The sequence below is a fragment of the Eublepharis macularius genome, chromosome 5 (genome assembly GCF_028583425.1).
Source record: "Eublepharis macularius isolate TG4126 chromosome 5, MPM_Emac_v1.0, whole genome shotgun sequence".
In the NCBI taxonomy this organism is placed as follows: domain Eukaryota; kingdom Metazoa; phylum Chordata; class Lepidosauria; order Squamata; family Eublepharidae; genus Eublepharis; species Eublepharis macularius.
Window position 1 is genome coordinate 26,401,892 of NC_072794.1, and position 13,706 is coordinate 26,415,597.

Below are 13,706 nucleotides of genomic sequence, written 5' to 3' on the forward strand. Positions count from 1 at the left end.
AAAATTTGAAGTATCTGAAAGAAGAAACTAAGCAATTTTTTTTTGACAAATAACAATAATGAAGTGTCGACACAGATGGTATGGGATGCATATAAAGCTGTAATAAGAGGAAATCTAACACTACTCAATAGTAAAGACAAGAAAAGAAAACAGGAGAAATGGCAAGAAATACAAGAAAAAATTCACAAAAAAGAACAACAATTAAAGAAAAGACCAGGGAAAAAGTCGATTATACAGGAAATTAAAATACTACAAGATCAAATAACAGCTATTAGTAATAAAGAGCTAGAATAGAAACTAAAGACATTAAAGCAGAAGGCTTTTGAAGGAGCAAATAAACCAGGAAAGTATCTAGCCTGGCAATTGAAAAAAAAGAAGGAAAAGAAAATTATTAATAGAATAATAGAGGATGGTATGGAATTGAAAGAGCATCATTCAATCAAGCGTGCATTTTTTAAATCTTATGCAAAGCTATTTCAAAAGAAAACAGTGAATTAACAAGATATAGATGGGTATTTGATGAATGCCCATCTACCAAGGATACCAGAAGAGATGAAACAAGGACTGAACGATCCAATAACAGAAGAAGAAGTCAAACAAGCAATTGAAGCAGCTAAGACTGGGAAAGCACCAGGACCAGATGGGATCACAGCTAAATTTTATAAAGTAATGAAGGAGGACCTAGTACCGATTTTAAAAAATATAATGAATGATATGTTTCAAGGAAAAGGCCTCCCAGATACGTGGAATGAAGCAAGTATCGCTCTGATCCCAAAAGAAAATCAAGACCTGACAGATGTTAAAAATTATAGACCTATATCGCTCATAAACAACGATTATAAAATAATGGCAAGAATATTAGCAGATAGACTTAAAATATGGCTTATGGAGTTCATAGAAGATCAGGCTGGATTCCTACCAAATAGACAACTAAAAGACAATCTGAGAATCGTGATAAATGCCACTGAATATTATGACAAATGCCCAGACAAGGAAGTTGGCCTTTTCTTTGCGGATGCAGAGAAGAAGGCCTTTGACAATTTGAACTGGAATTTTATGTTTGCGACTATGGAGAAGATGGATTTAGGAAATGAATTTATAGAAGCTGTGAAAACAATTTATAAACTACAAAGAGCAACAATTAGTGTTAATGATGACCTGACAGAAAACTTCGAAATAAGGAAAGGAACCAGACAAGGATATCCACTATCGCCCCTTTTGTTTGTGATGGTCTTAGAGGTATTATTGAGAAGGATTAGAGAAGATGACAGTATAAAAGGAATAAAAATAAAAGGATCTTCCTACAAATTGAGAGCTTTTGCAGATGATGTGATGTTTATAGTGGAAGATCCTGTACAAACCCTGCCAAGATTGTTGGATAAAATAAAAGAGTTTGGAGATTTGGCGGGCTTTTATATAAAAAAAAAGAAGTAAAAAATAATAACAAAAAATATGACCAAGAAGAAGCAGCAAGAATTAAGTGAATTAACAAACTGCAAACTGCAAAATCAAATATTTGGGGATAGAGCTCACGGCTAAGAATATAGATTTATTTAAGAATAATTATGAAAAGCTCTGGACTCAAATGGAAAGAGATATGATAAAATGGAATAAACTAAATCTGTCGTGGTTAGGTCGTATTGCTACAATTAAAATGAATGTATTGCCCAGAATGATGTTTTTAATGCAAACAATACCAATTGTGAAAGATAAAAAACAGTTTGAAAAATGGCAGAGGAAAATATCTGAGTTTGTTTGGGCAGCGAAGAAGCCAAGAGTAAAAATGAAAGTCTTATGTGATGCAAAGGAAAGAGGAGGAATGCAGTTACCTGACCTAAGACTTTATCACGAAGCGATATGTTTGGTGTGGATAAAAGAATGGGTGTCCTTGACCAATCATAAGTTATTAATGTTGGAAGGATATAATAAATTATTTGGATGGCATGCATATATGTGGTATGAAAAATATAAAATGGATGCAATGTTTCAGCACCACTACCTAAGAAGAAATTTATTGCTAACTTGGCTTAAATACAAGAAACTCATAGAAGAAAAGAAACCACTTTGGATTATACCAGCTGAAGTAATCAACCCAAATTTGGAATACCAGGGAAAGGAATGGCTTACCCTCAAAGAATTAACAATACTAGAAAAGGATGAGTTGAAGCTTAGACGAAATGAGGATTTGCCATTCAAATATGGCTGGTTACAATACAGGCAAATTAAAGACTTATTTGACTCAGATAAAAGGAAGATAGGCTTTAGAATTAAAAATTCGGACTTGGAAGTTATTCTTGGGAGATAATAATAAAGTAATATCTAAAATGTATAAGTTGTTATTGAAGTGGTTTACAGAAGATGAAACAGTAAAGGTTCAAATGGTAAAGTGGGCTATAAATTGTAATAAAGAAATAACCATGGAAGCATGGGAACAATTATGGAAAAGTACCCTAAAAATATCAACTTGTATTAGTATTAAAGAGAATGGATATAAAATGTTGTATAGATGGTATTTAACACCGAAAAAACTAGCCGTAGCTAACAAACAGTTATCAAAAAAATGTTGGAAATGTAAGGAGCATGAAGGTTCTTTGTTTCATATGTGGTGGACTTGCCAAAAGGCTAGAGACTTCTGGTCTAAAATATGTGCTGAAATGTCTTTGATATTACAATATAATGTTGCTAAAAATCCTGAAATGTTATTATTATCTTTACACTTAGAAGAGGTTAATAGAAAGGATAAGACATTGTTATATTATATGTTAGTAGCAGCAAGAATTCTATATGCTCAATATTGGAAAAAAGAAGAAATACCGAATGTTGAAGAATGGACAAGGAAGCTGTTGTACATGGCCGAAATGGATAAAATAACTAGAAATTTGAATGAGCAAGATCCAGAAACTTTTTTGGAGGATTGGAAGAAACTTAAGAAATATTTGGAAAAGAAATGCGATGTTAAATTGTGGTCTTTGGAGGGATTTTAAATTTTATATAAAAAGACTTTAACGAAAGAAAAACATATTAAGATCTTTACCATGGTAAAAATAATAGCAATATAGTGTAATAATAATAGCTATGAATAAACGGGGGGTTCGAGTGTCGTTGGAAGTCAACAAAGAAAAGGGGGAGGGGTATATATCTATGTAGAAGGGTTAATTTGGATAAGTTTAATGTATTAATCAATTATTGTATATTGCCTCATCCAAAAAAATTATTTAAAAAAAAGAAGAAAGCTTTCTTCAGAGCAAGGTCTGGTTCTTGCCCTACCTTTTGCCTTCCCCTTTATCCCTCTGCATTCTGATTGGCTGAACAGTAACCAGTCCAGTTTTTCCTCTGAATAAAAAAAACAATTAAGCAACAAGGTTGCAATGTTGGTGCCTTTAAAAAAAACAACCTTGCAATTGATGGGGAAAAACCTGCAATACAGCTTACACAAAAACTCTGTAAGAGCCTAAATTCCACTTCATATTTTAAAGTTTTCCTCTGTGTGTCCTGTACTTTTCACAGTCCATTCTATTTTGGCTTTTAATTGTTTTTAAACAACAAACCGTTGCAACTTTGATGCCTTAAAAACAAAAACAAAAAAAACCCTTGCAAGTTTCCTCTGCCAATCAACTAACAGAACTGATGTGTTCCCGAGAGAAAGGGCATTTTTCTAGCGGCGAAAAAATAATAAGACACCACTTCTATTCCACTCCCTCAAGTGTGGAATTACAGAGGCCTAAAATTGATCCAAACCTCATGGATCAAATATCCAGACAACCTGGTGTAAGTACACATGTCGTAAGAGAAAAAATAACATCATGTATTATCTCCAGAGCATAAATGTTTCATAAAATACCTGCTTGTATCAGAGTGAGATTTTAGTTTCTTTACGAAAGTTGAATGATGCTTTCGATCTTGATCCAACAGCATGGTAATCGGAGCTGCAGGAACACTGATTACATCTGAGATCTGGGCACGAGCTAGCTCTGTCATCTAAACAAAGGAAGACAGAGAGAAATAACTTTTACAAACATTGAACTGGCTTCTCATGAATTAGTCTTTGAGAATTCACGAACTATCCATTTTTGAATTCTACCTAGTGATATCAGACAACACCCTGCTCCAATGCTAGTCGTCATTTAAGAGAGATCTATACAAAATGATCATCATGTTATTTCAAGCATAACAGTCAATGAGCATGAGCAAGAGATTCTTCTAACAGTGTTTTCAAAATGCAGAAGTATTTTAAGTATTACATAGCTTCCACCATAGGAGTATAGTAAGAGGTGGTGTTTTTAGACTGGCCCCAGAAAATGACTTATGAAGTTGTGGGCAAGAGAATCTCTTTTCACACTTCAAAATGTCCTCAAGGGAAGTGTGTACCACCCCTTAACACTTCAAACTGACTGATCTTTCTTTTTCAGACATACTTTGTCCCAGACACATCAATACTTAGCACATTAAATAGCAGCATATTAATCATTGTAGGGAAAGCTTTTCACTCCATTCCCCACCCACCCCAAAGAGGGAACAGGCTTTGTTTTTCCAAGTTGCAGGAGCAGGGAAAAAGCTCCACAAAAAGCCATCTGATTGCCATAAGCCAGTGACTCTTAAGCATCAAGCTGTTTTAACGTGTGGCCATGCTCGCTGAGGATTTTGCAGCAAATTCTCACCTCGCGGATCTGCCGAGCAGCATCAGTGGTGAGAAGAGCTGCCTCCACCTGCTGAGCTGCTATCTTACTCGTAGTTTCTTGAAGAGCTTCAGCAGCGTCTTGCCGGGACTGCACCAGCTGCTGCAGTGATTCTGCATGGACCTAGAGAAGGGGAGCCAATAATCTTTTAAATGTTATTTGTTTGTACTGAAGTTGCTGAATTACCTGGCTCAATGAAACCTGAAGGGGGAGTGCAGCCCTCTACATGGGAGCAAGACCCAGTATAGCTGGACACTCAAACAAATTAACACACATTGTTGGGAGACACAGCAAAGAACAGGAGCAAGGGAAGAGTATCATATAGACTGGCATCCAGCAGTGTTTCCCAAACTTTTTTCCAAGGAAGAACCCCTAAATTAATTTTTCAAATCCTGAGGAACTCCAACCTAGAAAAACATTTACAGACTAGAAATAGTTGATGGCATAATTGAATTACTGCTAAATTATTGCCAAGAAAATTTATTTGTAAAGAACTCACACACACACACGAGGCATTTTTGTACTTTTTTAAAAAAAATATCAAATAAAATAAAGTTTACTAAACACCAAAATAAAGTCCACATCCAAGTCAATATAAGGTTTAGTTTCAGTGTACTATTTGGGCTTGTTTATTTTTGCACAAATGCTGATTTTTTCTAAAGGATCTGAGACCTTTTAGTGCTGTGCATCAGAAATATAGGGGAGCCATTGCTGGCTCTGACTGAAAAAATCATGGAGGATGGATGCTTCTGCAGGTCAGACACAGAGCTGGCCTAGTCCCTCAGTTAAACATGCCAAAAGGCAAGTCCAAAGACTCAGAACAGCCTAGAAGAGGGTAAAGAACAAAGAAGTAACAGACTAATCTGGCCTGTAGTAGATTAGAAATAGTATAAGTATCAATAGATACGTGTTGGCCCCCAACAGCAATATGAATCTAAGAATGGTAGAAATGTCCAACTAAATAAAGGTGAAGGTATATTTTAAAGATGGGAAGTATTGGTTAGGGTCTGACAGTAATGTATCTGAGAAAAACTAATAACTTTTTAATATTCTCATTTATGATTAAAAGAAGCAAGAATGTGTTAACACAGCATTTATATATACTTTTTAAAGTACAGATAACTTTGTCTGGTGTTTGATTCAAGTCCAGAAGCACCTTAAAGACCAATAAGATCTTCCAGGGTATAAGTTTTGGACAGTCAAGTCCCTTCATTAGACAGCCAAGAATGTCAGCCCTATCAGGTGGGACAGCCAGCTATTACTGGAAGAGGATTCTGAAAATGTATCATTATGGAGGTCTGTATTAATTATGAGCTTCTTCCTAGAAGGGGCTCCTTGCTTGTGACCTGCTTGCTTAGCTAAGACATTTTAGTAGGCTTTAGTAGTTGCTTTTCTTAAACTATCTATGTAAAATCAATGGATGGGTACTATACCCAAAACAAACCAAAACCATTGTTGAGGTGTGCCTAATTAATCTGATACAGAAAAGCTAACTAGATGCCTAAGGCTTCATCAGAGTCATTTGGAATACTGGGAAGACTCCATCCAGGTACCAAGATCTTGCACTCTTTAAAACAGAATCTCTTCTTCCTGAATCACCTACCAAAATTCTCCAGTTCTGTAACGTAAGAGGCCTCACACAGAAAATTCATTCTAATGGATTTCCCCACAATGTCCAAGCTCTACTTACATAGTCTTCACAGTTTTGGAAAGGTCATATTACCTGAGCTGCTTTCTGCCGTGCCTCTTCCAACTGCCTCTGACTTTCCAATGCCTCTTGCTCTGCTTTGAGCTTCAGAAGAGCCAACTCCCGCTCATGTCGCTGTTGCTGTGCCTACCCAGCAAAGAAATTAACACTTCAATCATTGAATCTGATTTACTGTTTAAAATGCTCAAGTATGTCACCTTCTTCAGCATCTTTTGATATTTAAATTTCACTGACTTCAAAACTTCCTCTCTAGTCATACAAATATATCTGTGGTGTGATGCAATTACATTAGTCACATGGGTACCAGGGGCTGCCAAGAAACAATATGGGGCTCTGTGGCAAAAGCTCCCTTGGGACCATCCTGCAAACCACCCAGACTCAACCCAAACATCATATGAAAACAAGTCACGTGAATTTCCCCTCTCCTTGGACACACAAGCAGGAGTAGAGCCCCGAAACTGTGTTCCACTAGTCTCCCTCACCTCAGTCAATAGTCTGGATGGGTACTTCTGAAAAATGTCATTGACTGATTTTTTTTTTTTTAAGAAACAGAAGAGCTCAAAAATATCCCTTGATAGCACACAAGCAACAGCTTCCTAATAAGTACTGAGTTATCTCTTTGCCAACCACAGCCAGCGGATTGCCATGTATTTAAAACATTCAATACAAAACATTTATATGGAAGTCAACCTGATCGTTATGTGGACTGAAAGAGAATATACACATATTCCTTCACTGGCACTCAAAGAAAATTTTGTTAGCCCAGCAGCAGCTACTCCTATGTGTGGTCAAGACACTTAGAGAATGCAACAACCAATTGAAACAGTAATAAGAACTTCATCAGTTACCTTTAGTATTTGAGCCAGTGAGACACTTTCCTGTTGTGCAAGTGAAATGCCCCGCACACGTTCTATATCTGACAGCTGCCGCACAGATTCCTCAATGGTACATAAGTAGTTTAGCTCGGCTGACATACGCTGGTGGAGACCAGCAGGGGAGAAACGCATGGGGCCTGTAAGACAAATACATGATACTAACATCCAAAGCTGTCTTACACCAAGTCAGAACATTGGTTCATATAGCTTAGTACTGTCTACTCTAACTGGCACTGGTTTTCTGGGTCTCAGACACAAAAAGTCTGCAAGGAAAGCAGATGTGACTATTGAACCACAGAGCCTTCCCCAGATAAGCACCTACAATCATGTGACCAAGTCAAGCTTTCACACACGCCAAGAGCATCATATTCTGCATAGTTTGCTTTTTTAGTCAGCTCACCATTCATAACACCTGGTCCATTCCTGTTGGTTCCAGAAAAAGCAAGGTTTGGTTTGGGTGCAGGAGTGATAGATGCTGGAGAGCTTGAAGAGGATCTGGTCTTTTCTGGAGCAGGATCTGGTTGTTTTGATCCACCTGGAGATTGAGGACAGCTTGCAGAGCTTGCAGTCCTTGGGGATCTTAACTTATCTGGAAGACTAATAGAAGAATAAAGACTTTTTTCTTCTGGTTTGATTTCTTCTAAGTCGAATCATTTCATCAGATAAACAGCAGAAGTCAAGAAATACTTCTTTAGACTACCACGCATTTCAATCCATATAAAATGTTAGTGATACTTGATAAGGCTTCATATAAAACGTGCTCTACAACAATTCAGAAACCTCTGATATCATCAAGCCATTTCACAAATAACTTTAACTAAATCATTTTAGATGTACATATAAAAATGTAATCTTTGAAACGCGTGTTTGCATTCAAACCAATGGATCACACGTGTAGTTATGCCCGAATGCACCTCTATAGATCTTTTAACACATTACCTTTTTAAAAACAAAACGTGGCAAACAGGAGTTGCAAATACAAGCGTCCTACAGGAACATGAGAGTGATTGTACCTCTGAACTGAGTTACACTCTGTAGCAATCCTAGACTTGCCATTGGCCAAAGGAGGACTGCTGACTTCTGAAATCCCAAAGGAGCCAGATTTTTGGTAATGATTTGTTTCAGCACAGCATGCAAATAAATAATATTCCGCTTCTGCTTTGTTGACATCAGTTTCTACCCCTTGACCTGTGATCAACCCACCTCTTCTGCTATACTCAAAAAGGCCTGGCAAGCTCACAGGCACAAAACCCATAGTGTGACTGCAAAAAAAGCCATGAACCACCAGGATATCCCTGACTTGTATCCACAGTATGAAACATGAGCCTCAATAATGTCTCCTCTAAGGTCCATGTGACTGCCCCTGGTACTTGAAGCCATACAACACCTCTGAGTTCCCCATGGGCAACTCGTGCCACAATCCTGATCTGAACTGTGCCCCTGCAGTGCTTCTGAACTGAGTTCCCACAGGGAAACTTGTAGCTGACATCCTACTACAAGTTTCCATGGTGATCATGTGATAAATGTAATGTGTAGTTTGGCCCTAAGAGAGAGAGTTTTCCTATAGTGAGGCGTTTTTGGACATGAAGCAAACATTTCTAAAATTCAGGGGTGTATTGGATATGAATGAAAAAAACTCATCTCTGAATGAAAAACCTCATCTCTGCAACATTCAGCATCCAGAATTATTCTCTAATTTCAAACAGAACGTTAAGATTTCTGTGGAAAAGGAGAAAATGCAAGCATGCTCCTAACTGGTCGTTGTAACATTTCTGAAAATATTCTACTGAAACTAACTTTATTCTGAAGAAGAAACTAGGAATCTGAGGGTGCAGTCACAATAATGCTCTCAAAACATACTACAGTTAGTTACATGGGGAAGTACTTCAGTTTTACACTATCTGAACTGCCAGCTCAGTTTCCTCCTTAACATTAGTAGGGCAAACAGCTTTGGAGTTGATGTACTTCACTGCTAAAAGTTCTGTTTGAGCATAGTGCTGCTATCATCCAGTCATGCCTTTCTTTCTCTATAAAGTTCAGTATTTCCCTAAGAGGAAGTCACTGGCTGAATAGTGAGATCAAGGCTCTACACATCATGGAGGTGACTTCTAAGGCTGCTTGCAGATGTGTCACTAACTCTATTACAATCCTTAGTTTAGATTCTGAGGCACGGGCCCGTATCTGTCACTTGGTTTTACTGTCTATAGAAACACTCTAGAAATAATATTTGTAGCATGTCCAAAATTCCAATAAATGCTAGAATTTATCTTCTGTGCCACAATATTTTGCTAGTCAGAGTACACTACAACAACACACCTTAGTGTTATCAAAAATAATGCACTTAAGAAGAGCTATACAAATGTCAAGTATTATTAGTATCAATTTAGCATTATTCATCAACATACCACTATCTATCTAGAGCAATCAAAAGATTAATAGAATATTACAGTGTGAAGATACCATTTGGCATTAACAGGCAACTGAAGCTCTGTAATCAGCTAACCTTACCTCATCATGGAATGGCCAGATAGCTCTTCTAATGTGTTGTCCGAATCTGGATTCTGCACTTGTTCTCTAGTAGACACTCCATTGCTAGACAATGAGTTCTTTGCCTGTGACAGTCTGTGGTCTGATTCTGCAAAAGTTTTGTTTTCTTCCCGCAAAGAGACATGAGAAACCCCCGTAAAAGATTCCAGCCCTGTAAGACACATTTGGGCAAAGATTTTTTTTAAATAAAAAATAATCAGTGAACATATCCTGGATGTTCTTAGGTTTCAAAGCTATGTAGAAGTTTCCCCACACAAAATCAAGGTTCCAATCCAGGAGAAATACTGTAAATGCAATGCAGGCCATTTCTCCTCAAGTAGATCCTCCTCTCCCAGCTGCAAGCAGGAACCACCACTAAAGGAAAAAAACTAACTGGTAAACCTCAACAATATACACAGGTCTGACATACTTTTTGGCTGATCTTTGTACACTGAAGAAGTATGGGCTAATCAAAGTGAAATATGTCATCAGCAGATTAACATGGTGAGACTTCAAATCAAGAGAGGGGCTGTGACTTAGCCACACAGCACCTGTTCTGGGGCCTGGGATAGTGTAGAAGCTATGAAAAAAGTGCTAAGAGGATCCAGGAAGAACATATAAGACCCTGTACAAGGACTGAGGTCGTTCTCTCCCAGGAGCTAGGCAGCAGAGAGGCTGCTATCAGCGGGAGATGATTTCCTCATTCAAGGACGATGACCTAGAGAAGTCTGGCATCACCGTCAATGTTAAGGAAATGTATTGTTTTCTAGCTGACTTCTTTCCAGGATAGTTTTACCCAGTGTGTTTCTAGTGCACTCTGTGTTAATCTTTTGCTGATCAGTAGAGACCCCCTCACCTCTGCAGGAGTATACCGTATACCCTGCAGCTGTGGACAAGTTTACATCGGGACCACAAAGAGTAGCATCCAGACAAGAATAAAAGAACATGAAAGACACTGCAGACTTGGACAACCTGAAAAATCAGCAGTGGCTGAACATAGCCTAACTCAAACAGGGCACAGTATCTTATTCCAGGACACCAAAATACTGGACAACACTTCCAACTACTTTGTCAGACTGCACAGGGAAGCCATTGAAATTCACAAGCATAAGCAAAACTTCAACAGGAAAGAAGAAACCTTAAGAATGAACAGAGCATGGATTCCAGTTCTGAAAAACACCAGGCTAACAAAACACTCTACACCCAACAATAGCCCTGCAGAGAAGATTAGCACATCAAGCCCCAATCCATATGCAAAAGAACCTCCTCAGGATACAGTGAAGCCTCCCTCCATTAGCATTCCACACCCTGGGAAACTCTTACAGGATCACTCAGCTCAACCCCACCCCTCCTGAGTAGATATAAATGACCTGCCAACATCTTTCCCACACTGTGACACTGAGAGATCTCTGTCTTTTGGTGCTACACCTCTGAAGATGCCAGCCATAGCTGCTGGCGAAACGTCAGGAACTACAATGCCAAGACCACGGCAACACAGCCCGGAAAACCCACAACAACCATCAATAATGACACACTTTGTAAACCACTCTGAGTGGGCATTAAGTTGTCCTGAAGGGCGGTATATAAATCGAATGTTGTTGTTATTAAATATCACCCAGTTTCCTGGCTCCTGTACAAGGGCAATGGGATCAAGCATATGCTGGTATTTTAAGTCAAGACCTTCCTGGAAAGAGTTGCAAATATTTTCAACTCTGGCTAGTCTTATTTCAGGCCTGGCTGGCTGCATTAGCTGCAGAGAGAAATGGATCTGGAGGTTAACAGCTCCCTATTGGGCATCAGCATCTGCAGCTGACACTGTGGAATATAAAACTGTGGACTGTTGTATCAAATGGAAGTTTTCCATCAGACAAAAGGGCACTTCCACTATGAAGAGAGGGCACAATAACTGTCCTCTCTTAACGCCAATTGCCACATTATGGCCAGCGCTGTTCCTAGGAGTTCTTGGATGCCTGGGATTAGGGCTTCAGGAGAGGCAATGGGCAGCAGCAGGAGACAAAGCAGTTACTCTCTCCATGCAGAGTTCTGCTCATGCTTACAAGGATCCAACACTGTTAGGCAATGTAGGACATGGCAAAAGTTTGAAGCAAAGCAGTCCAAACAGCATCAAAATGTCACAATGAAGGGAAGGAGCTCATTAAACTGCTACAAGATAATGTATGGAATTCCAGAAGGCTTTATGTTATTCTCTCCCCCTTTATGCAACATTTATATACAGCCAGAGGTATCAATAAGATAATGATGGTGACAATATCCTGTTATACGTTTATATCTAATCTACGAGCAAAGATCTCAGCTCCATCAGTGTCTAGAGAACACAGATGACAAGATGAAAATAAGGACAGGGTCTTCCCCACAATGCCTGGTACTATTCCAGCATGGTTCCCTGATCCATTCTAGCAGATGATGTCTGTACTTAAAACACCATGAACAGCCAATGAAGATATGCAATCATAATAAATGGCACACTTACTTTCCTTCTTCCCTCTTCTTTTAGAAGATGCAGATGAGCAAGAAGAACTGGCAGATGGAGATCCTGAGGAATGGTGGGTTAATTCTTTAGCTTGGATTTCATAAGGTGATTTCCTGCTGATAAACTCTTCCTTTAGGCTTGGGCTGCTGCTGCGAACACTATGACAGAACAAAAACATAAGCAGCATTTTTCAGCTACACCAGTCCACAACACAGTGACATTCAACTGGCTTTTTGAGGATGAACAAACCCAAGATCAATGACAACGACTCTCCATTACAACTTCTTAAGAAATTAATTTTGGAAATGCTGTATAAAGCAGTGCCAAGTTCAGTACTTTTACCAACCACGTAGGGAATTGCTGAAGATATACATTTGGACTGGATCCGCAAATGTTACTCTGTCATTAATTAAGCTTTAGTTGACTACTTTGTGGCTAAACATTAAAATGACACTGATTTTAAGGCATGTCACTATAACAGGATTCAACAGAAAATATAGATAGCCTTTACTTCTAACAACGCAACAGCATTTGTTCATTAATTGCAAGCTCATAGCTTTAAATACATTCAAGATGGTGCCTGTGTTTGAGTTTATGCAATGTACACATTTAAAATTTAACTGATTAATCTGCTGGTGAATAATCAGTTGCCAGTCCTAATTTAAACCATTTTAACAGATTAAGGAAATTTCAGAACATTTAAATAAATTTTTCTGATCCACACTCTGGGGCAGGTTCAGAATCAGATACACATATAACACTGCAGCACACAACCAAATACTCCTCAGTGCACATCACTTTAAATTAATTCTGTCCTTTTACTAGCTGTACTGTAAGGTTATATGTACCTGGGCTCAACAGCAGACTTTTTGTCTGTCACCGTTCCACTGCCCTGCAATGAGACAAAGTCATCCTCATATGAAATGACGCTAGCTGGAGGGCTCATTACTGGAAGTGAAGGTTGCTGGACTGGTGATCTTGGTCCTGACCATTCCTCAAATACTGTAAAAGAAAAAAAAAGTGAAAACCGTACACACATTTCAGAAAGATGTAACCATCTCAACCAAAGCTAAGAAGAGTTATTCCAGATGAGCAGAAATCCAAGATTACTGGTGTTTCCGTGCTTTTTACATGTCTGCACAAGACCTTGGGAAATATACTTTCTCTAGGAAATTAAATATTGAGAAGTGGTAAGACACATTTACTGAAAACAGTAAATGAATACAATGTAAAACAGTATGTGCCAACATTTAGTAAACACATTAATAGCAGCCGGATAAGAGGTTAAAATGCTGGATTAGGATTTAGATTGTTGTGGGAATAAAATGATGGGAAGACAGCCATGTAAGCCATCCTGAGGACTTTGGTGAGATAAAAATGCATACATAAAAATATGTCACTAGTTCAGAAAAAGCAGCTCGCCAGCTACA

The 13,706-nt window shown here is 38.4% G+C and overlaps 1 protein-coding gene across 2 annotated transcripts in view; it reads right to left on the minus strand.

Annotated features, from left to right (window-relative positions):
* CEP350 (centrosomal protein 350) overlaps positions 1-13,706 on the minus strand; it is a 98,634-nt gene that overhangs the window by 45,560 nt on the left and 39,368 nt on the right. For both annotated transcript variants that reach the window (XM_054979580.1, XM_054979579.1), the window contains exons 13-20: positions 13,125-13,278; positions 12,277-12,434; positions 9,768-9,957; positions 7,660-7,856; positions 7,233-7,396; positions 6,400-6,510; positions 4,659-4,799; positions 3,842-3,978 (exon numbers count right to left, since the gene is read on the minus strand). In XM_054979580.1, coding sequence (XP_054835555.1) covers positions 3,842-3,978; positions 4,659-4,799; positions 6,400-6,510; positions 7,233-7,396; positions 7,660-7,856; positions 9,768-9,957; positions 12,277-12,434; positions 13,125-13,278 — 1,252 coding nt within the window. The remainder of the gene's footprint in view (positions 1-3,841; positions 3,979-4,658; positions 4,800-6,399; positions 6,511-7,232; positions 7,397-7,659; positions 7,857-9,767; positions 9,958-12,276; positions 12,435-13,124; positions 13,279-13,706) is intronic.